This window comes from Arachis hypogaea, chromosome 19 (genome assembly GCF_003086295.3).
Source record: "Arachis hypogaea cultivar Tifrunner chromosome 19, arahy.Tifrunner.gnm2.J5K5, whole genome shotgun sequence".
Taxonomy (NCBI): Eukaryota; Viridiplantae; Streptophyta; class Magnoliopsida; order Fabales; family Fabaceae; genus Arachis; species Arachis hypogaea.
In genome coordinates, this window is record NC_092054.1 from 954905 (window position 1) to 980438 (window position 25534).

The 25534-nt window shown below is 33.9% G+C and overlaps 3 protein-coding genes across 6 annotated transcripts; 1 reads left to right on the forward strand and 2 right to left on the reverse strand.

The window, feature by feature from the left end:
- Positions 1-1789: 1789 nt before the first annotated feature.
- On the reverse strand, positions 1790-6826 carry LOC112776511 (BTB/POZ domain-containing protein At2g04740-like). The gene is made up of 5 exons (XM_025820699.2): positions 6295-6826; positions 5134-5893; positions 4597-4633; positions 4387-4520; positions 1790-2533 (listed from the first exon to the last, which is right to left on the reverse strand). Exons 1-5 carry the CDS (start codon positions 6737-6739, stop codon positions 2113-2115), a joined length of 1797 nt encoding a protein of 598 aa, XP_025676484.1. The 5' UTR covers positions 6740-6826; the 3' UTR covers positions 1790-2112.
- Positions 6827-7553: 727 nt separating this feature from the next.
- LOC112775847 (triacylglycerol lipase 2-like) lies at positions 7554-10004 on the forward strand. Its single transcript, XM_025819743.3, has 9 exons — positions 7554-7772; positions 7879-7986; positions 8127-8267; positions 8604-8714; positions 8807-8950; positions 9059-9099; positions 9184-9266; positions 9371-9466; positions 9685-10004. Exons 1-9 carry the CDS (start codon positions 7593-7595, stop codon positions 10002-10004), a joined length of 1224 nt encoding a protein of 407 aa, XP_025675528.1. The 5' UTR covers positions 7554-7592.
- A 1062-nt stretch (positions 10005-11066) lies between these two features.
- LOC112777128 (uncharacterized) lies at positions 11067-18106 on the reverse strand. 4 transcript variants are annotated; one of them, XM_025821419.2, is made up of 8 exons: positions 17194-18106; positions 15696-16249; positions 14262-14354; positions 14082-14169; positions 13890-13954; positions 11626-11694; positions 11493-11542; positions 11067-11384 (listed from the first exon to the last, which is right to left on the reverse strand). In XM_025821419.2, exons 3-8 carry the CDS (start codon positions 14337-14339, stop codon positions 11255-11257), a joined length of 480 nt encoding a protein of 159 aa, XP_025677204.1. In that variant the 5' UTR covers positions 14340-14354; positions 15696-16249; positions 17194-18106; the 3' UTR covers positions 11067-11254. The 4 variants fall into 4 exon arrangements, with proteins under 4 accessions (XP_025677204.1, XP_072083604.1, XP_025677205.1 ...); XM_072227503.1 differs by having other exon boundaries at positions 14091-14169; positions 17194-17432; XM_025821420.3 differs by lacking the exon at positions 15696-16249 and having other exon boundaries at positions 14091-14169; positions 17194-17435.
- Between the last annotated feature and the right edge of the window lie 7428 nt (positions 18107-25534).

A 25534-nucleotide genomic window follows, 5' to 3' on the forward strand; every position in this document is an offset into this window, starting at 1 on the left:
TGGAGCTCCCTTCAACACATGTTAGTTCCATGAGCAACCCTTTCCTCTATATAGTAGGCAAAGTATTTAATAGAATTCCAATAAAGAGTTCTACATAATGGAATTGGCCAAATTGTTTTAATTTTGTCAAGAGTATTTACTTGTTTTAGTTTTCAAATAATTTCGGATGAGGCATTTTACTCTCTAACTAAATTTAATTACTTCATTAGTCCCCGAAACTGTCCTACATGTCGTGTTAACTTGTTTCGTCAAACGTTAAGTGTCCCTGGCCTCCTCTGTGCGGTCATATTAGAACATGGCAACCCTTGGAAGCTGGTCAACTCCATGTCGCCTGCGAGGGAGAAGTGTTAGAATTGATCAAAGCATTGGCAGCGCATCCAGTGGAGGGAGGAATCGGACAGCTAAAGGTGACAACCCAAGATGTCATTGTGGAGCATATGCCATTGTGGTGGAGTCTGGCACAACAAAGAACCTGAAAATGCTATTCTTTGATTTTCCTTATTTCAAGGTAACAATGATGTTATTGTAGTGATCCTTTCGTTAGTTAAATTGCTGTAATGTTTAATCTTTAGAGATCCTGATGTGCTGTTTTTTCTATAAGGCAGCATGTAAATAGAACAGTCAAAATTTTCAAATTATTATCACCGAAAACCTTATCAGGCTAGCATTCACAGAATAGATTAGTCTTCACTGTCAAAATCCAATTTCCTAATTTATTTTTGGGAGCGTCTGCAGTTCAAGTAAAGGATTGCGTGAAACAAAGGTATCTCTACCTGACTCAGTTTCGTCATCAACCGTTGCAAAACTTGTTTCAACCGAACCACTTGCTGCGAGTACAGACCCCTCATCTGCAGCAAAATCAGAAGACAATGATGGTGTTGTAATGGCAACGACAGAGTGATCACCAAAGTCCCCTTGGCCCTTATTGTTAACTTCCCCATTTGTCCAACAATTTATAAGATTTGTTAGAGAAATTGCCCTTAACAAGCACAATTCGAGAAAAGAACAAAAACAAAATAGAAAAAAACAGACGAGATATTTGAAGTACTAATAGTAATCTAACATATATAATTTACCAACTATACTACGTGTACACCAAAATCAGCCACCAGTAAAAAATACATGTTGGAATACAAATACAAATAGCATTTTTGATAATTTACTGAAAAGGACGGCGTATTCTGCTGCAACCCTGGTGAGGATGGAGCAGGGTGGATCCGCCATGAAGGTTCCAGCAACCTGACCTGAAGGAGACGCAGCCTCTGAAAGCGAAACAGGAGCACAAAGAGGAGAAGCTCCCTCTGGCTCGATCAGAGAAGATGAGGGAGCCGTGTCCTGTGAAGACAGGGCGAACAGATGTCACGTGGAAGGAAGCTGCAGGGATGCTTCCGGACAGTATCAGCCACAGGTGACAAAGACAACAGCAGTCTGGTATCACAGCAACCGTCAACTTCAGTGGCAGTGGCCATTGATACCGATGCTAGGCCTGAACGGTGAATCATGGAGAGTATGTAGAGTAGCATCTAAGGTCACCTGATGAGGGTAAACTGAGGTCGGGGTCGAGTGGTCCTCATCCCGGCTAGACAGTGACCAGAAATAAAGACACTATGTCTATATGCATAGCATTAACAACTTACTTTGGTAACAAATAAACAATTAAACATTTGTTTTTATTAACTTATTATATATCATACGTGAGATCAGCCTCTTCTAATTTCAATATTTCTCATGTTTTCTGTTTTTGAAAAAGAATACCAACTTAATTTCCTTTGAGCCATACATAAGGGTGTGTTTGGAAACATAATAAAGTCGATATTGAATTGATTTGTAGATCACATGAAGTTACTTTATAGCACAATAATTTCACCCCCTGAACTCGGAACTCTATTTATTACGCTTAGGTGCAAATCTTGCTTAAGGAAAAGTACAAGTGCACGCACTCACTCGTATAACTATAAGAATTGAAGATGTCTAAGATTACCTAGTGATTATGAAAGAGCCGTATGAATAAATGAATGCTCGAGCAACAGAAGTTACAAAAACCCAACTTAAGAACTCCGAGCCACCTAACTTACTATCTTTGACAAAGAAAAGCTATACATCTTATTCCAATTAACTTATCACAGTTCTTTCTGCATCACCTGAAATTAATGTGCTGTCTGGAGACAAACCCAACGTTTTGAGGTCATCCATACCATCAGCATCAGCTTCTGAATTATCGGATTTTTCTTGCTCAGCAACAAGCATAAGCATCTCGAGCCGCTTATCAAATTGCAACGCACTCTCATCTCTCTCGTCGAGCTCAGCAGCTTCAATTTCAAGCCATTTCTCGCGCAAATCATCGAGAAGGTTTCCTTGATCCGATTTTAGATCAGATCCAGGCATGCTTGGGACAGTAGTACGAAGAGAGGAGTCTCCAGATGGTGGAGGGAAAGTCAACAGCATTGCCCTGAACTCTTTGGTATCAGCAAATGTTTCAAAGTTACAAGCAATGGTGTCCAGACAATATTCCCGAAACTTGAAAACACCATACCTGGACAAGGAAATTCTCAGTAGTATTATAACTAAATCAAAAACATAATCTAGCACGCTACATGATTATTAGATGTGAAATCACAAGAACAAATATCAATTATGACATCATAAATTACAAATACATAAGTTACCACAGAAGGCGCACAACACTTCCAAGACAGACAATTTAATTTTATAACAAATGCTTTTAACCAAAGAGTAATTTCATCCTGTAACAATTTTAAGGCCAATTACACCATTTGTATCATGACATTCAGTTCTTCTGATAGTGTGATTCGTCCAAATAGTTAAGTGAACATAATTTCCATACAACACATTTAAGGTTTCATTCATATCTAGATATCCTTAGTTTTTTACATCTTACCAGTTGCCACCACCTAATAGTCCATGTTACAACAAAAAGCATAGTACAGAATATATGACATAAAACACTGCCTAGTACTAACCAAGATAGATTCTGCACAAAGGAATTAATATCACTTGGGTAATTCTTATTTACACTCAATCATATTTACAATTCAAGTTTGTAATTCCAGCTCAAGAAATGGCAGGAAATAATGAAATCTGAGGAACAAGCACCACAATATATTAGTTCAAATTCCACCATATTTTCAGAAAAATAGCTTAGCAAAGTACTTATTATGATAAAGCTTGCTAAGCAAAGACTACTTTCATAATTTGAGCCTAAAATGTTTTGAACAGAATTAAAAAAGCATACTAGTGAAAAATATTGAAACAAGCATTATAGGGCCAAATGGTTAATATTTTTATGGAAGAAAGGATAGCTGTCTACAAGTCAACCACTGTTACAACAACGCAGGTAGGCAGGAATGTATAAGCTATGAATCCTATTAAAGGAAAATCCAGTTAAACTGGGGATTAATATAAGGGGAGGAAGCTGTGAAATATCTCTTCATTGCATTTTCATTGTTTGTGCAATCTATAGAGGGCTAAGTCTGAAACCAAGGAACTATTCTCTGTATAGTTAAGTGTTATTTCTATCAATATGTTAACAGAATAAGGGGGAGAAGCATTCTGATATCAGAATTAATAAAAATGTGATGGAGACATTTGAGCATTGGAGGTAAGAAGCATGGCAGGATCATTTGAAGATTACGGTATATTACGTATCAAGCTAATTAGAAATTAGGGACCAAAATGTAATTGAGTGAACGATGGGCTGGGGTGGGTTTTGTAACTAACCTGCCACCTGGTACAGTTAGTGAGGGAAGAATGAAGAAGAGGGGTATTAATAGTAACCGAATGGGGGAAGGGGAGGTAGGCATTAGAGTAAGGAATCAGATCAGAATTAGAAGAGGCTGGCTCTCCAACTCTCAGTCAACACTTCTACTTTTTCCTTGTGATTTCGGCACTTTTCCAATCCGATAAAACTATAGCAGGAGAGAAATCATCCTGATTCACTTTCTTTTCATTCAGTACTATGTCTGCTGTGTTAATTTCACTAAGATAACGATTAAGGGCAAATTGGAAAAAAATGCTGACTAACTATTGACAATAAAATAACTAGCAGTAAAGATAAAATTGAAATTTATTTCAAATGTTGAGAGTGAAATTGAATCAAATTAAACATTAGTAGTATTTTTAAAGAATTTCAAAAACGCTAAGGACAAAAAGCATACTTTATCCAATAGAAAATTCTCTTGGTTTGTATAAAGGGATTCCTCTGAGAGCAAGGAGTTGCTCTCTATTAGCTATAGAAAACATATTGAGAAAACAATATAGAAATGTTTGACAGATCCCTTCCCTCCACCAAAGTGTAATATCAAACAAGGAACAATAGTTGCAGCCACTAATGTAAAACAAAGCAAGCATGACAGAAATGCAACATACAGGTCTGCTAATATTAACCAATGGCACAGTTCTTCGGGTGACACCATCTCCAAGTGTGGCAACAACACATCAGCCACCGCACGCTTAAGAGGAAATAATAAGTATCTAGAAGCAACGTCAAACATTTCCTCAGCCTGTTCAATACACACTGTCAGTGTAAAGACTATACAAGAAGAAACCAACAGAAATCTATATAAACATTATACATACCTGATCTGGGTTTATATCCTGCAAGCCATCAGTGTACCTGAAACAATAAGACAGCAGAATAAGATTTACAATAATCAAATTTGCAGCAAAAACAGAAATGTCATCATGCTATGAAGGCACCCCTACAAGGAAAATTCTAGAAACATTTATTTAAAAAAAAATACACAAAAAATGGCCTGCAAGAAAATAATAATAATGAATGAACTCAAAACAATCAATCTTCACAAATTAGAATCACTCAACCAGAAACTACTTAAAACAAGCATGATGTTTGAATAAATATTGCAACTAGAAAACAATTGATTGTGTTCATTCAATAGAGATTACATATTCTAACTTGGTATGGAAGATACAAGGTGAAACCAGGCAAATGATTGCATATCAGAAAGATTACATATTAGGTTAATATGAATCAGGAAAAATCATGATTTACAAGATAACATATAGATGATAATAAGCAAACAAAGAAAAGTTATCAACTACTGTCCCTCCACTATTTCAAAGTTCCAGATGTTACTGTGTAGAAAGGAGACTTACATATATTCAATCATTTTCTCAAATGCATCTGTACTCAAATCATGCTCTTCAATGCAAGGAAGTAAATCCAAATATAACTCATCTTCCCCTTCATGGAAGTCCTTCATACGCAACAATCTTGTCTTAAAATATTCAGACCTTGATGCAAGAACCACTTGATGGCAACGGAAATTTTTCCCATCAACTCTTACACATACATCAGCAAGATCATCAATAGATCTACCCATTTTCATAGCACCTATCCCAGCAATCAATTTATCAACTGCATCATCTTGACCGTTTCCAAGGGTTGAATTTGAAAGGGCAGTTTGAAGGATTAGGTGCAAGGCTGCAGGAAGCCTGTCTTCTACAGGAAGGGACAGACCTTGCAAAATGTATCGTTTCTGTGAATTATCTACATCCTTCAACGCTTTATATTCCGCATACTTTTGATGAATGACTTCTTTCTCGAGAATTTTCTGCAGTGATTCGAGGTTGCATACTTTACAGATTCTCACAAGATCTTCCATGTCATCCACGGCAATCTCTAATCTGTCCGAATAAAAGAAGTGTATAAGGCTGTAGAGCGCAGGATATGACAATTTTTCCCGTGGCAATCTCACTTCACTGCGATCTTTCCAATCAGTCTCAAACTTTTTCTTAAAAAATGGTGACCTTGCGCTTAATATGACTCTGTGAGCTTCAATAGGCCTTCCATGTACAATAAAAACTACATCTGGAGGAAAATAGCCACGGCTGGATCCCTGGGTGGATGAAATACCTACTCCAGTAAGATCACTATTGAGTCCCACACAATATCATTATTTGGGAAAAACACAATTATAATCGTTTGCTCTTTGCAACATTAAAGCATCAACTATGACATACCTATTCCACATTAGAAAACAAGCACGGAAAAGAGAAATACAGTACTATTAGAGTGGCTCAAGAATCATTATTGTATGCAGTTGATGATATTGTCATATCTTAAAATTCCAAGCTCGTAATTGGTGGTCTAAGTAATTTAAATTAGTCCAATATGATTGCCATTCAATTTCATAAGTAGCTCACAATTCTTCTGACCTAACACTTTGAGCAGCTAAAAACAAAACTATTTTCTTTAGGTTCAAAATTCTGTGGCACAGAGGAAATTAAAAAAGAAAGGGCAAGGGGATATCATACCCGGAAGATGAAAGTCGGTGTCTGAGAGGTCATAGAAGGAGCGGTTAGCGGGGGAGGAAAGGAAGGTGTCACGGAGGGCGGCCTGCAAGGGGGCCAAGGGAGGGGGGCGGGCCTCAAAGGCCTTGAGGAGTTTGCGGACTTTGAGATTAAGGGCGGCGTAGTGGCAGCGGTCGCCGTCGAAGGTGTGCTCGGAGCAGATGGCGCCGCTCTCGAGAAGCATGCGGGCAGCGTCGAGGTGGCCGGCAAGGCAGGCGTAGTAGAGAGCAACGGAGTCCCACTGGTCGCGGGCGTTCACATTGACACCAGACTCCAGCAGGTAGCGCAGCCGCTCCACGTCCCCCGCCCTCGACGCCTCGAACACGTCCCCGTTTGGGACCTTCTTCAGCGGAACTGACGCCGCGAAGTCCGACGCGTCCAGGTCGATGCCGTCCTCGATGAACGCCATTACTGCCTCAGGATTCTGTTCAGAGAGGGTTTTACTTCTCAGAGGGACTCAGACTCGAACTCTCTAACTAAACTAAATGCCACCCATCCACGTTTATTTATGCAAAATTTTACTTGTTAGGGCCAAAGCCTAAACTACTAGTATTATTAATAATTATAATTATATATTTATATTATATTATCGTTTTCTATAAATATTTATATTCTTTAGAGTCCATAATTTAGAGATTAATTCTTTATTTTTATCTGTCTAAGTTTAAGGTTTGTGTTAAATTAAAATAATATGGCTTCAAATGTAGATAATGGTACATCCAAAAAGATTGCTAAAATATTGCTTCAAGAAGTAAGAGTAACAAAGCTTGGAAGGATGGTATTTCACTATTACTATCGATGAAGATGCCAAGGGAATAAAGTGTAACACAATTCAACTCTTTTTCATGTTATTTCATAAACAAGTACAATGAACTATATATAGTCAAGATTATGACAAATATTGATGGGGATAATTTTATATCTATAAAAAAGATAAAAAAGAATAATTGCTAAGTATTGACCTGAGATATAACAGGAGAATGAACTGCATTGACGTTATCAAACTCCAGTGACCAACTTTTACCACTTGTCCTTTTATTTGCTGGTCAACATTTCTAAAAGTTCGGCACCAGTAATGCATTAGCACAATGGCAAATAAAAAATTAGCCATTGATCACAGCTTTAAGAACACTTTATAACTCCACCCCGAGAAAGAAAATGTTAAAACTAGTAAGGTGAAAAGCATATATATATTCTCAATCTTCGTCTTTGCACGTCAAAAGTTTTTTGAAGACGCATTGGAACATAATAACACATTATCAATGGCCAATATTGTTACTAGTTTGCTTCTGGTATTATTGATTCGCATTACACCAGTGCATGGGAGAAAACCACTGCAAGAAAATAATGAATTGCCAGCATCGTCGTCTATTGCTGCAGCAGATACCGGTATTTGCAAAATAATGGTAGAGAAAAACGGTTACACTTGTGAAGAACACAAGGTGCATATTATTACTTACTGTATTAAGTTTATTCCCATGTATACCATTGGAGGTATTTATTTTTTGAAGGAAATTTCTTTTTTTTTTTTTTGTTGAACTCGATCAGGTTACGACAGAAGATGGTTACATCCTTAGTCTGCAGAGGATGCCGAAGGCGCGATCCGGTAAGGCAGCAAACAAGCCACCAGTTTTCTTGCAACATGGACTCTTTGTGGTAAGTTGTGTTACTGCAATAGAGATATGAGAAGTTGGGTAATGTTATAAAGACAAAAAAAATAAGTCAGACTTATCTTATTTAACATTCATTAATTATAGACAATTATATTTATTTTGTTTTAATTATATTTTTTCCAGGATGGTATAATATGGTTGTACAACAATCCAAAAGAATCATTGGGATATATCTTAGCGGACAACGGCTATGATGTGTGGATTGCCAATTCTCGTGGGTCAAGATATAGCAAAGGCCATACATCACTTGCTCCTGATGAAACGGTTAATTTTTATTTTTTTTATATTGAATAAATACACTTAACTAGTCCTCTTCATGTTTCATATAAGATATAAATTTACATTTGATTTTGAAATTCGACACCAAACAAGACTGGAGGAAGATAATGGAACTTGCTTGTTTGGGAAGGTCGTTCACTTTGTCAGATTATGAAACTTCTGTCAGATTTAAAATAAGTATAGACTTGAAGATAAATCCAGACATAATTTAGTATCGAATTTGGAGAAAATCAAAGCGACTTCATTTGGCACACGAACACTCTTACAGCTTGTGTAAATTTTAACTACTAGATTTGAGCTAATTTATTGTGTTATTAATAGGCATATTGGGATTGGTCATGGGATCAGTTACTGAGTTACGATCTTCCTGCTTCAGTTGGATATGTATTCAAACATACCGGTCAAAAAATGCACTACGTGGGTCATTCCTTGGTGAGTTCTGGTTTTTACTTTTTTGTTATCTTATTTAAATCATCCTACTATACATATGTGTGTGTATGAATAACCATAACATGGAATTTCAGGGTACTTTAATAGGTTTAGGTGCATTCTCCGAAAATCAACTATTGAATATGTTGAGATCAGCGGCATTACTTAGTCCAATTGCTCATTTGAATCATATTACTTCACCACCATCAAAGATTGCTGGTGACCTTTTCATGGCAGATGTAAGATACACATAAATCACACAAATTAAATATACTCTACTTGAGCAATGAAAATGTCAACAAATACAAAATAACAAAATTATTCTCTTTTCTTGATATTTTTTACAGAAAGCTTACTGGTTAGGCATTTGCAAAATCGTTCCCAACGAGTAATAAAAAGAACCTTATGTTGAGTTTTCACTTCTTATCTTTTTCAAAACTTTTCACTACTAATATGCTCTTCTAATGAATAGGGCAATTGCATCCAAACTTTTGAAGAAAATTTGCAAAGCACTAAAACCGAGGGACTGTTCAAATATGTTAGATCTTTTTACAGGTACTTGTATCATTGGAATGATGAATTTCAGACACTTTATTCATATATATGTTGATTCCACTAAAATAAGGCGTTATTTTGAAGTTTATTAATCAAAATTTTAGGTCCCAATTGCTGCATAAATGGTTCAAGACTGGAATTAATTGCTACTTATGAACCACAAGCATCATCAACGAAGAATTTGATACATCTATCACAAAGTAAGTATTTCAAGTAGATAATAATATTTGAGAATTTTGTTATTGAAGGGTATTTTTTATTAGGTATTCTATGTTGAAAGTCTTATCTTATTGATAATTTTATTTTATAAAATTTAAATAACAAGATATTGTTTGATTTGAAGCATTTTATTTATATTTTTATAAAATTCTAAATTGATGAACTAATGTTTCTTCATATATGGCTTCAATTTGAATAGATATAAGAACAGGGAAAATTACAAAGTATAACTATGGACATCGAGAAGAAAATATACAACACTATGGACAACCTAATCCTCCTCCTTATGATATGGCTAGCATTCCAAAAGAATTCCCACTTTTCTTTGGTTATGGAGGGACAGACATGTTAGCTGATGTAACGGATGTCCAAATTTTGCTGTCGGAGCTCAAAGATCATGACAGGAATAAGCTCGTGCAGGTGTTTATCAAAGACTATGCTCATGGTGATTTTGTTATGGCTGTCAATGCTCACAAACTTGTTTATGATCCCCTTATGTCTTTCTTCGCTGCTAATTGATATTGTACATCAAATCTTGTAAAAGTAGGTTTCATTTCAAGGTTTCAATAAAGCAAAATACTCATTCAACAATGCAAAACTAGTTAACTACTTTTGACAACCACAACTACGGAAAAGAAAATACGTATAAAAAGTATAAAATAGAAATATATACAGTAAAAGAGTCATAAGGCTAGCTTGTGGAAAGACCATTAAACTGGTTTTTTGTTTTTGAAATAAAAAGCTCAACATAACAAGGTGGAGTATCAACATCTCAAGAGAAAAGTATTAAACAGATAAAATAAACTAATTTTTAATCATCTTTGACAATACCCATCGACCTGTTAACTACTCCTACAATACCTGATTCTTGATTCCTGAAAATTCTGTCATTCCTACGTAAACTTACAGCCATTAAATTGGTTCTAAGGCTAAAACGACCAAATAAAATAAAATCATGTCTTTCAAATCAAGACACATATAGTAAATATATTAGTAGTGAGAAAAAACAAATCTTATCAGAATGAACATAGAAAATAACATAAATTTGTCAGTAATGTGATGATGATGCTGGTAGTGATGAGTAAGCCGTAGAAGAAGGGTAATTTGAAATTTTTGGATAATTTTGTAGAGTTTGAACAGTTGTCATATTGAGCCAATTTTTCATGGGTACAACTTTAATTCTCTTGTTTTGTGGATAAATTTATCGTGTCCAAATCTTTTATAGTTAGAAATGACTATTTAATTATAGAGAAATCTTAGAGAGCTATCAGAATTTATTATTTTTGTCCATCACTTAACCATCAACTCAATTCTTTTAGTCTAGTTTCTCTAGTTTAGTAATCCATCAATATACTTTATCCCATACTTTTAAATATTGATAGCTAACAATGATAAAAAATAATAAATTCTGATAATCTTCTAACATTCCTCTTAATTATATTTATAAATTAAAAAAAAATTATTAATTACAATATATTTTTTTTATGATTATGATCTTTATTTCCTTTTAGGAGAGTAATCAAACTATTTAGGAAGGTATGCGTAACTACTAATAAAAAGTATATAGAAAAAATGATGCCGTTTTAAAATAAATTAAAAATGTTATATTTTAACATTTGATAGGGACAAAAGTATATAATTTAGAAATAGAGAACACAAATAGTATTATATAATTATATCTGAAGATGGAATATATTTCCCTCTAAATTATGCTCCATTCTAGTCTAAAGGAAAACATCTGCAACCTTTACAAAAAGCTTTGCATTACATTAACTTGAAGGTTCTTGTGTAGAAACCATTGCGCAACGAAGTTCAACTAGTGCGACTGCTTCATTAATTGCATCCATCACTTCTAGTTTGCCTCTAGTAACAGCTTCATCCATTGGAGTCCTCTCATGACTGAAAACATGATGCATTATGAAAAAGGGATGCATGAGAAAAAGTAAAGCACCGCATAGATACATACATACATTTTGAAACGCTTCAAACTCAAGTAACGTGACAAACCTGTTCAAAACACCAACATTAGCTCCAGCCATGATTAACTTTTTCACAACCTGAAACAACACTTGCCTGTTATAAGAAAGAAACCATCATATGTGAAATAAGGAGGGATGCTCTTATTACAAAACAGTATTACCTCAACATGTCCATTGAGACAAGCCCAGTGAAGAGGTGTATTCTTTTCCTCGTTTGCAACATTAAGATCCTGTCGTTCAAACACCCATTTTTAAACCCCCATCTTGTGCAAGAGCATAGGTGGAGAGGGAAACATGAGAGAAATATAAAAGGATTCGAGAGTCAATTTCCACATTTCATTTACCCCTTACTTTAGACGAATTGATTCTTAAACTCTCATAGTTTGCAATCTAATTCTCATTCCTTTCAAAGCAGTGTGGATACTTTATCTAGTTAATTGATGTAGCACATCCCATGAATGACATTCCCAACATTTAAAACGGATTCTTTAAGTCTTTCCTAGTGCTACTTTATATGTGGGATTAGGATGAATTACATGCATTCATCAACAAGTACAGTCAAATAGGGTAAAAGATGAAATAAATATCAAGTAAATCATGTCTGATTTTTCCTAGACCGAAGCATACCAAAATGTACAAGCTATAGATTGATCCACTGGAAACACTCTAATTAAACACAACAGTTACAAACATTGGTGTTTTTATTTGCAGGGAGTGGACACAAAAATTCTCATATATATTATTTGGTAAAACAAAGTAAAAAATTGTTCGAACTGCTTTCTGAAAGTGATAACACTATTACTTGTAAACAAGGGAAAAAAATTAATTGTAATGAACAAAAGTCACACAATTAGTGTCTGATAACATCGTTCTTAAAATCTAAAATTACTACAATAAACGTAATAATATTAACAAGATTGAAACTCAGAATCTGCAAAATCCTCAAATAATGAAATGTTATATAGTTTTTTGGATAACGTTTTGTTTAAGTCCCTAATGATTAGATTAAGCCCTAATTTTATCCCTAATGTTTGAACCACCTTATTTTTATATCAAACATCTTATTATTGTCCTCCAGTCAAAATTCAACCTTTTTCTTCCAAAAATACCCTTTTTTATCCTTCATCATCATCGACTATTTATTCTTCTTCTCCAACCAACCAAGTACCATATTACCACAACCACCAGTCCACCACCATGCAACTGCCACTTCATTCTCTTTCTCAAATCCAACCCTCATGGCTTATCTCCCCCCTATCTTTCTCCTCTCCTTTCATTGAACAATATGACCTTAATTTGATAATTTCCTTCGCCTGACAGCCATAAAATGTACCATTATCCATTCCATTACGTATTGTGGTCCTTCTCCTGTACCTTCATGTTTCATGAACTCACGCTCAAACTAAAGCCACCACCATGCAACACCACTGTTTTGAACACGTTCACCCATTTCCCATAACACCCTCCTTCTCGCACATCCCATACTTTTCCTCCCCCTTCTCTCCATTTTGGAACCTTGCTTCACCCCCTCGCCAACTCCAGGTCCCTCTCGGCTCTCATGGCCAAACAACTCCACTGTTATGTCATCATCTGCAATCCACAACACCTACTTCAAAACAAAGCTTGCTGCATTCTACGCTTCATATGGCTGAAATGAGAGAAGCAAACAATATATCTGACGAAATTTCGTCAAAGAACTTGTTTTTTCTGGAACTCAATGATCATAGGTTATGCTTGTAAAGTTTTCTGTTGAGGTTTAAGTACAGGGATATGTTTGCTAAGTTTGGTGAACTGGGGATTGAGAGGTAGTGTTTGATGAAATGCCTTAAAGGGATTTGAGTTCATGAATACTCTCATGTCAAGGTATGTGAAGAATGGTGAAGCAAGCTGAGGTAACAAATAGGACAGCTGAAAAAGTTAGTGGGGAGGGCACGAGTGAGGGATGAATTCTGATATAGGAGAGACGACTGAGTGTATACAAGGTGGGACAAAGGAAATCAATAGGGCAGAAAAGGATCTAGGTTGGGCATGACCTTAGGAGAGTGGTAGTCTCTCAAATGCTACCTTGTTTCTTTCCTTTCAGTACTTAGTTCTTCAATGAATACAAAGACTGGGAAGGTATCACCTAGAAATCTTCCACCTGCTCTGTTTATTATCCAGTCTCTCTTCCACTCTTTCTTCCACTCCCTTCCATCATTCTATACTACATCTTCTACTCTTCTGCTGCTACTACAGCAGAACATCACTGAACATGATTTGACACCACTAAATTGGAAAGTGCAAAGATAAAAAGTGGTGACGGCCAATTGAGTGATTTGCTATAGGACAGAAAACAACTTTCCATACAGTGGTAATTGAACAATGACTTAATTGAGATGATAAAAAAGACAGCAATAAAAAGAATATTTATGAAAAAGCCACTCACCACACCTTGACCAATTAAGTACTCCACAATTTCAATATGCCCATTAGCAGCAGCCATATGAAGAGCTGTATTCATATATTAAAGGAGCAAAGTTAACTACAAATGGAAGGTAAAGTGCATCATAACCACTTCGTTTTCTTAAATTTGGTTATCCATGCCAGAGTTACTAATTTTGTATAACCATATATATACCTGTCCTACCCTGTTCATCCTTGGAATCAAGAGGAACACCATTAGATGCTAAGATCACAACATCATCCATGTCATCATACCTCGCGGCCTTCAAAACATTCAATACTTCACATTCAGATTCATGCTAACTGAAAGAGTTTATGTGTAGCAAACAATAAAATGGTAGAAGTTTGTCATTACCTCAAGCAAGGCTTCCACATTCGCTGACATCATTTCAGGCAGTGCTTGCACTGCTGTATTTGCCTCTGCCTCATCCATTTTCAGTCCACTTCACTGTTCAAGCCAAAGAAAAAACATGAATCCAAAAATCTATATTGGTGTGTTTGGAAGGTGGGCTGAATTTTATTTGACCATGTTGGTAGGTACAAGGTTAAGAATAGCATAAAATTCCTCTGACTGAATTTTATTTGACCATGTTGGTAGGTACACGGTTCCTTGGAATTAACATTCCTGTGTTTGGTAAAATGGAATATTCTTGGGCATTTTATGCTATTTAACTAAAATAGCCCTAATAATTTTAACTAAAAAATTAGCATCTGCCAAAATTAACATTATTAAGTTAAAAAATACCATCCTAAAAACATGACAACACTAACTCAAAAATCAGTAACTTAAAATCAACAATTTAACTAGAAGAAAATGATATTACCTACAAAGGCAACAATATTTACTACATAAATAAAACTTTAATCTCACAAATTATACCAAGGTAAAGAATTAACAATTAACAATAATATTATATAAATGGACAATTCTATTGGAATTTGTTAATTTACATGTTTATGATGATGTTATATAAAAGGACATTTTCTAATTAATCTTACTAACTATTGTGACCCTCAAACCTATATACTTAACTTAATTTCCAAACTATGCCCAAAACCCACTTATCCAAGATTGAACCAATTTCCTATTTATTCCATAACTACAAATTACCTAACTTTATTCTTTACCCATTCGTCAACTTATCTCCTAATCTCAGAATTCACTCACCTTAAAACTCAAGGATTTAGAAACAACTAATCCACCTACCAAGGGGCAATGGGCCTCAACCAGCATCATTATAATCATTCTATCATCAATTAATCATCACCAAAATCATGAGATAACCAAGTCCATCACACATAATCCCTACTTACTTTCATTTAAATATTAGAAAAAATTTGACATAACCTCCCCTAAAACTTGGACATATTTCCTTTAAGGTTCCATTAAAACCAACCATTCCTCGACAATTTCTCAACCTCTAATACGTTAAAAAGATTTTCAAATCAACTTTCATTATTATAATCATGAACCATAAACAAATTCCTTTTGGATTTCCAACCTAGAAATTTAGCACCAATCATGATCTCAACACCACATTAAACTCCAATTAAACTAACATAACCATCAATCCTCAACCACCACCACAATCAACCATAATTAGGCTTTCTATATTCATAAACTTGAGTAATCATAAACCATTCATGACCATCGTCAATCATAAAAATTAGATCAATCAAACTCTCATTAAAGGTAAACAATCCATAAAACAATCATCAACCCGTACATACTCTTTTATTAAACTTGCAATTGTAAATAAAAATGCTTTAGTTTAAAAGAAACCCGTACCTCAATTTGACTAATTTTTTGTGTGTGGTGCAGAAAATGAAGGTGGCTGCAGTGGTGTTGACCAGCAGTGCAGCTGTAGGGACAGCTGTAGAGGTGTGGAATCCGGCTCTGCAGCAACAAGGCAGAAGCAGAACAGAGAGGGCAAACCGCAGTGGCAAAGACCAAACAGTGTGGCCGCAGTGGTGCAGCAGCTCTCTCACAGCCGTCATCCTCACCTTCTTCCTCTGTTTCCCTCCCTTTCCATTCTTTTATTTTAGTTCTTTCTTTCTCCCTCTACTCTCTTAGGGTGTCTGTGATTTAATGTGATTACAGTTTGAAGTGGGTCCAGCTACTCTTGGAGACTCGTGCCTCGGTTCATCTTAGAGTAGGGATGTCAACGGGGCGGGGCGGAGCCGGGGATGCCTCCCTGCAACCTGTCCCCAAACCCTGATCTGCTCCCCGTCCCTGTCCCCGTTCCCAATCCCCATTGTGGGGGAATATTTACCCCCATCCCCATTCCCTGCTTCCCCGCAATCCCAGCAGGCCCCATTCCCCATCTCTATAATGGATCATTTCTATGAAATTTTTTAAAAAAAATTGATAAAAAAATCATAAAACAGTGAACAACATACAAATATATCTTGACCAATATTACAAAATACAAATCAATTGAAATTCAATATCATGTCCAAAAAGATAAAATAACACATCATAGTATTTCTCAATAGTTTTAACACAAATTAAATTTCTAAAAATGTCCATAAAACAAAGTCTTCACCTTCAAACATTGTCTCATTACCAAAGTACAACTTCCAACAAACAACTCCAAATTCTCTTTTAAAACAACAGAATACATAAATATGTTAACATATATCATAAACAAGCCATTACCGACTAAGAAGCCTTAGCCACCCAAATAATTTCAAAATAATATTTACTAGGAGCACAGATTTAAAAGGAAAAGGGCTAAACAGTAACAGAATATTAGGCATAGCATTAATCTAGTGAGGCAATGACTACCACCATTCTTATTCCTTAATGTTTATATTCAGGAGAAAACATTGGGCAACCTAAGACATGGCTAAGACAAGCAAGTTGCTTACTCCATTTATTTTTTACTTAAATGTGCAAGTTGTCATTTGCACTTGATTCAACCCATTTCAAATATATCCGTACATGATTTTTTTTTTCTTATCCCATTTTCTTCAGAAAAAATTTAAAAAAGAGAGGAAAAAAGATAGGGGGAGGGGGCAGAAAAAAGAAGGCATGGAAGAAGAATGCAACACAAACCTAACAACAGAAGAAATAAATATGCTACAAGTCTCAGGAATCCTGAAGATCACTAATACAAACATTTTTCACTTCACATGTAAATCAAAGTAGTGTATTTTTAGACCCTGTAACTTCCACTAAGTTTCACTTTCACATTTGAGAATTGAGATACCAAGTGTAAAAAATTTAACCCAAGAAGAATAAACCCGAAGTGTAATAGATTACAGAGAGGGAGAAAGTATCCAACCTGAAGTGGAAGAGGAGGAGGAGGTACGACCGGCGGCTTCTTTCGAGCGGACGCGAGAACGGAGCAATGGCAAAGAGGAGAGCACGGAGCAGCGGCAGAGGAGAATGGACGCGGTGGAGAAGAGAATGGACGCGGCGGTGAGTGGAGCGGGTAGCTGCAGACAGAGGGAACGGACTGATACTAGATCTAGGTTTCTTCACCAGAATTTTATTCTCCAACATAAAATTTGAAATTTTAATAATATTTTAAAAAATATTTGTTTAATATAAATATTAAGACATAATTTAATTTAATTTTGATTTTTCTTTTAAATGTAGCTTTAGAGATAAGAAAAGAGATAAATGAAAATTAGAATAAAGATTTATATATGAAATGACTAAAACATCTATAATAAAAAAAAATTATTTAAGGTAGTTAGGCAAATTTACAAATTTTGAAAATTAATGAAAACAGGATGGAAATTTTTACGTGGATTTCTAGACTAATTTTGATAGAATTTTGTTTTATATTTCTATTTTTACGTTAATTTTTTTAAATTTTTATTTAGAACAATTTTCGCATAAATTTTGCACATCGAAGAGTTTTGTCATTTTTTTAGATTCAATTCGGACCACCTTATTTTGTTAAATAAGTAGAATTTGGTTTTTTTTTAATTTATAAAATTATAAGATTAAAATTAAAAAAAATCTACAAAACTTGTTGTACTAACCCATGAAAATATTATTGTGTAGAAATCAATTATTTTTAATTTAAATTTTTAATTAATCAATCATAATAAGTCTCAAAAAAAAATTAACGAGCCTAAATTATTTACCCACATTTCTTAATTTCTTATCATAATTCATAACCTAGCCACCATTAAACAATGAACATTGATATTAGAAATGTTCCGCTGTGTTAACATTGTTCTCTTGAAAAAAATTAGTTTGGCATCTTTTATATAGCAAAGAGAAGTTTTAAGTTCAAATGATGATAGCTAAATATTTATCTGATACTTCACTTTGAGAGTTGTGCATAACCCATTTTATACTTGATCAAAAAAGCTAGCAGATAACTTAAAAAAGAGTATTTTTGATGTATTAAACCGTTGGATTAATATTTTTAGTTTAACAAATAAAAATTAGAGGGCCCTTTGCGAATGAATGTTCCTTATATTTATATTAGTAATTTAGATTTCAAGGTACAAGATGTTTGGAAGGATAGGAGGTGATGTTTAGAGAAGTATTATTCTTCTATTTTGGATAATGTGTAGATTGAACTCGACAGATACAATTTTATTGTTCAATGTGGACCACAAACTGATTGGATTTGGAGATATTCTAACTTTTATACCGCTAAGAATGAATATGAATGGGTTGCACAAATGATTTTTTATAACAATAATTGATCGTGAATGTGGAGATTAAAAATTCTGAAAAAAAAAAAATTTGTGTGTGGCTTGTTTTTCAAGAGACTTTGCCTACTACGTTATTTCGAGCTAAAAGAGATCTTGGTAATTTTGATATTTATCTTCGCTGCTACAACAAAGTGGAGTCTGTTTTTTATTGTTTGCATGATTACAGTATGGCTAAAATTATGTGGTAAAGAACGGTTTTTTTTCTTAATCTTTTTTCTTGAACTATAACTTACAGGATTGGTTTTGTTTTAAATGTTCAGAAGAATAATTTTCTTTTCTTGACTGCTGTGTGAATTTGGCGAAGCCGTAATAATAATATTTTTAATTTTGATCAATTTTGGTCTCATGATCTCTAACTAAACTTCAAATCCTTATATATAATTTTTGTCAAAATTTCAACAAATTAGTTTATGTCCAAAAAATTAGTGCACCTCCTTTTTAATTGATTAATTGGGTAGTTTCACCGCTGAATAATCACCTAAAAAAATGTAACACACATATGCATCTCTTTGAAGTGGCTAAAGTTATTATATCATAAATTAGAATAAAAATAATTTGTGACCGTGAATGCATGAACCCGCTCCCTAAACTTAGTGATAGAACTAAAGAATAATAAAAGAATAAAGACCTCAAACTACCAAAATACAACAAAAGAGAAAAAGATAATAGTAATAGTAATAGTTCAAATGATTAACATATGTAAAGAAGTAAACAACAGAAGCGATAAAATAATTAACAAGCAAAAACTAAATAGTATTAAGAGATTTCAAAAATTAACATTTGGTTGTTTTATCTATATCCTTAGCGACACTTAGATTAATATAATCCTCCTCTTATTACTACTCAATATTATCTCATTTGTTCTCATCGAATTATTTTTTTTTTTCATTAGACTTATTGTTAACAAGAAATTTATCAATTGACATTGTAGCTATTTTTTACACTTTTTCCATTTTAGTTGGATTTTTTTGCAAGTTATCACACTCTTCAACATCATCCACAATTGTGTTTGTGGTCTTCCTTTTCAAGTCTTGCTCCATTATAAATTAAAATACTTCTTCAATATTCTTATGAGTCATAGCAGTAGGCTTAAAAGGAAGACATTTATCTTGTATAGAGATAGATCCTTGAGATTAAGTCAATTATAGGCATATGTACCTTACTCTTTAAATTCTACTCCTTTTCTTTTGTAAATGTATCTTTTTTCTCTAAAACCAACTATTTTTCTTTTGCAAGAGTTTTTTTTTTGTATAATCTCCTCTTTTATTTCCTTTTGCAAAAATGATGGTTTTTTTTTTTTAATTTCATTCCCTTTTCCTATTACCAAGAGTTTTGATCAGCCTCAGTTTTGATCAGCCTCAATTGTTATTGTTGTCATCGTTATTATTATTGTTGTCGTCGATAATAAAGCATCTTTTCTCGCTTGACTTATATCCTTGTGAAGAACTTTGCATGCATTTTAGCACTTGACTTTGAATTTATTTTAATATCAATAATTTTTTGGTTTTTTTAAATAAAAAATAAAAAATAAAAAAAGTATGAGAGGAGTATATATAGAAAGTTATTGACATAACGATAGCATAACCCAATCTCAAACATTGCTTAAAATTTATCAAATATAAGAAATTCACCTTATAATGTTTAATTATGAATGATAATGTCGAAAAGTTTTTACAACCAAGATATAAATCATGTTTTGGCTCCTCCTCAAACAACTTATATCTTTGCATTTTTGTTTGGCCCATCCTCATCTTTATTTCTTTTATGAACATGCCTAAACATCTGCCTTAGTAAGCTTTCAATGTTATCAACAATTTTTTTTTTGGATTTCAATACCGCCAGAATTAATGTCCATGTGATTTATCTTCTTGACGTGATAAACCTATACAATGTAGCATTTTTGAAATTATAAATATACATATGTCTAATTCTAATTAATATTAATCAGTTAGCTATTATATTTAGTGTGCAATATATTTCAAACAATTTTACTCAAGTGTTGGTAGCAATATAATAGTGAAGCATGATGATTTAGAATTTGAGGTGTCAAATAGGCTGACTTGGCTGTTTAAACTCGCACATTTAAACTCACAAGTTTAAATAAGATGGCAATTATGTATGAAAGATATAGTTATATACAAGCCTCCAAAATGGTGTCCTGGCTCATTTAAGGAAATCCCAACTGGCTAAATAGATCAACTTGTGTTTTTTGTCTAAATAGGTCATTTTCAATTTAAATTAATCATGTTTTAGATTAAAATATTAACTTCACAAAAAAAAAAATTTTGCCCTTTTAATTATTGGGTTGAAACTTGAAATATTTTTTGTTAGAACTTAAGATATATAAAAAAAAATAATAAGAAAAAATTAAACGAGCTAAACGGGTCAGCTAGTTTATTTTGCAAGCTAGCCCATTTAATCATGAGTTAATTGGGTTAAACCTATTTAACATTTTACTTTTATAGGCCTAACTTTAGAACAAAAAATCTACTCATTTAAGGTTGTTAAATGATCCCGTCCGATAGACTCGACCCATTGTGACGGCTTTAATTAAAATATTGTAAAATTATTATCAATTAATATGAAATAATTCGATATCTATTTTAAAAAACAAAAATAGAGCGTGAATATAAATTTAGCAATATATTTTTTTTTTTTTGCCAAATGGGTAGACTAAAGAAACTAGATTTGAGCATTGTTTAAATTCTTTCCATGGAAGAGCAAGTCACGGAAATGATTTTAACTACGACGAGAGAAAATGGAGCTAATTTTAAGATTAAGATCGAGCAATTCAATTATATTTTTATGAACAAAAAATATTATTCTATAACACATCTAACTTGATATCATCTGTATAACTTGGCACGAGGTAGATATAAATCGGAGAATGTTCGCAACAAAGGATAGATTAAATTGCCAACTATATTATACTCAAGCTACCACATTTCCTTTAAGTTCCGCAACAGATAAAGTTTAAATAAGTCAAGTATAATGGACTAAAGAGAGTCTAAAAGAGGACCATCCACCCAAGGGCAAAGGAAGATAACAACATAAAAAAACTATACTTTAGAGAAAAGGATTATTATTATTTAAGACATTTTGTTGACTTAAGTGTCGAAATCCTTTTTACAGATATTTTGATGTGCCTTTTTGTTCACAAAAAACCAACGTATATCTCATTCAAAAAGTAGGATGAAGTTACTTCTCCCTTCATCGGGACGAATTATACCTCGACCAGTCTTCTTACACAAAAATATTTGGAGTCCACCATGAGCCGAGTTATTATACTCACCCCATTATTTTTTGTTTCCATATTCTTTTTTGTCTTTTTGTAGGAATCTAACCATGGTTGATGAATAATCCCCTCATGTTGATGCCCAAGGAGTTATTGACTATGGTTGTTGCACTACAAGCTAAAAACCAGAGGATGGACGAGCAGTTAGCTCAGTGTAATGATGATATGAAGGTTAACACTAATGGCAACGTGAATGATGACCATACCTTCAAGACCAACATTGTAGAGGCAACTCCAACTAAAGGAGCTAAAGGACCTTCTAATCTCTTTTCTAAGGAGATCATGAGTTTCTAAATGCTCATGAACTTCACTCTACCTACAACCTAATGTCATATAATGGGCTCAGTGACCTGAACTTACATATCACCGAATTCCGTTCTATAATGTTACTGAACACTGACTTTGACTCTATCTTATATCGTTGATTTTTAAACTTTTTAGATAGTGCTGTTTTACTGTGGTTTTATTCACTGATTGCAAGTTCTATTTCTACATTTTTGGAGTTCGCTAATATTTTTACTAACAATTTTACTGCCTCAAAAATATATGTTTATGACTTCAACTACTTGAACACTATCAAGCAGGGCCAACATGAAAGTAACTAAGATTATATGACAAAATTAAGCAAAATAGCAATGGAATCCCCGATCTTAATCCAAACATCCACCTCCATGCTCTCAAAAGTGGTATTTTGTTGAGTTAAGAGTTGATTTGGTATCTTATGATGACAAATATAATTAACTATTTCCTATTATAACTAATCTTTATGATGAGCATCATAAGAATCAATCAAGGATGATCAATCAAGCAAGATGGAATGTGCAAATCATCAACATTAATATGCATATCATATCAAGCTAAGTTAGGAAAGAGATTGCACAATCAAAATAGCAAGAAACACTCCAAGAATCAAGCTCATGAGCAATTGAATAGCTACTGCATTTTTATCAAGCTAAACAAAGAATGAATTCTCATTCAAACCAACGGCTAAGAGCATTAAAAGTGCACCGCCTAGCTTGATCAAATTAGGAACGATTTCAACATTAAAGAAAACAATCAAACTCTATCAAAGAATATTCTATCAAGGAAGAAGGCAACCATTTTTGTGCATATTGAAGACCATAGAAACAACCCTTGTTTTTTCTTGTTTTTGAGTGTGTTCTTACTTCTCTTTTGTCTAAATTCAAGTTTCTTTTGAGAGATACAAATAGCAAAGAAAGTAGTGCATAAAAAAACCATTAACTTTTGTTTGATTGTTTTGATTTGGAAAGTATACTGGGTTTGAGTATACTTGGTTCCGTTTAACTAGGTTGGATTAGAACCTAGGTGATTTACTAAGCTTGCGATAGTTTATGTGGTTTACAAGAATGTGTGTCTCTTGGAATTGGTGATTGTAATATATCTTGATTACAATAAAAATTCTATCATTGTTGTAGTGGAGACTGGACATAGGTCACATTGCACTTCGCGGTTGAACCAGGATGTGTCACTATTCTCCTTTCATGTTTTTTGTATTTTCTGTTACACGTAATCAGGAAGAAAAATCACAAATAATATCCTGATTTATTAATCCGCTGCATTATCTATAAAAGTGGTTCTTTGATTCAATTCCATTCTCAACTCACTTGAGAACCTTCAGTCTCCGACCAGAAAAATTTTAAGAAGCCCTCGTTGTTTGCCAAACCAAAGACTTTAGCAGAATTTCGTGACAAGGCCAAAGAACAAATGGAGATAAAAGAGGTTCCCCAAGCTAGGAGAAATGAGAAGCACACTTTCAACCAGGAGGATGATAAGCGCAACAAGTCTCAGGGTTCTTGCAATAATCGAAAGCCATTCAAATTGACGCCTTGATATGATTCATACACACAGTTCAACACAAAAGAGAGAAGATTATTAAGGAAATCCGACATTCAATACTCATTAGACCTCTGAGCAAGCAGACACTTATCAAGACCAGACGTACATGGACACATTAAAGTATTGCAACTTTCATAAAAAATACGAAAACACTACTTATGACTATGTAGTAGCTAAGGGCCTCTTTGAAAGGTTAGCTCGGCAAAGGCTCCTGAACAAGTACATTGTCAACCAAACACACTGAGCACCTCATAACAGCACATACCCAACAACACGAGGCACAGTTTCAGTTGGAATAAAACATAAAGACAAAAACAAATGGGTTATCTCTGATACACCAACACAACCCTGAGGTATAATTAATTGTATTTCAAGTGATTTTGCTGTCGAAAGTTGCACTAGCTCGACAAGGAAACACACTTACCAAAGGATTTTTGTCATGGAAGGAGCTAACATTTGTCAATCAAGTTAGCTTGATATGCCACCCATCACTTTCAAGCCTACGAATTTTAAATTTCCAACTCAAACCTCGAATATCTAGTAGTTATCTCAATACTGGTTGAAAACCAATTAGTCAAAAAGGCATTGTTAGACCTAAGAAGCAATATCGATGTCTTGTTCCACTCATCATCTGGAGAGCTGGTAGGATTTTTTAGTGAAAGTGTCCATTTACTAGGTTATGTATAGTTAAAAGCAACCATAGAAGAACACCCATACACTAAGGCGACAGATATACAATTTCTAGTGGTTATTCGCCCTAGTCCTTACAATATAATACATGGCAGACCTTTCCTAAATTGACTATTGAACCTTTGGTAAAGGAAAAGGACTCTCATCAATTTTATACACAATTTGAGCTCAATACCCTCCAAAGTCAAAGTAATGTTAAAAGAATGTGTAAGACAAGTTAAAGTCAATTTCATGCATTACATAAGAGTGTATGTCTAATAAGGGATCATTTTATTTTCATGTAAAGAAAAGTTAGGAGAATGTTAAGAAAAATCAAGTCAAAGTTCATGTATTTTGCATTTTGGATGATTTAATGTTATAAACATTCAGTCATGAGTCACATGTGTCATAACATAAGTAAATAAGAAGCCTTTAAAAGTCACACCATTCCGATTAACAAAAACTTTTGAAAATAATAATTGAACAACATTACATCGTCACTGTTTTTATTTTAAAATTTGGAGTGTTTGTGGATGGATACGATGATACCATATAGATAAACTACTAAAAAACTTTTGTTTCTCACCCCCTCTCCCCCTACCATCTTCAGGAACGACACAGTGCAAAATAATATGCTACTCGATTGAGTTGAAAAGATCAGTGCACTATAAGATGATTAAGAGCGAGATATCAAGGACATAGATACAGAATGTTAAGCACTTGTTCAAATTCATATTAAGAATGAAGAATAGGCGATTGTTTTTAGTCGTAGTTATGCAAAGTGAGAGAATTAGAATTTTCTGTGTGTCTTGTTTTATATTTATTGACTACAACTGTGGCTATGCTATTTGTTTTTTATATGATTAGTTGATATGGGTAAAGTTTGTCATTGTTTTTAGCTTTATAGTTTAGTACGTCCATTTTCCATGTTAGAATCACGAGGTCCATATTTCTATTTTCCAACTATTAATGATTCTAATAATTTATTTTCAAATGGCTTTCAAAAATAAAAACTATTTATCCACTATTTTTTTTATAAATTATTTTTTATAAATATTTTATTTCAAAAATTTCATAAAATTTGAGTATCAACAACCAATATAATCCAAATAAAACTTAATTCT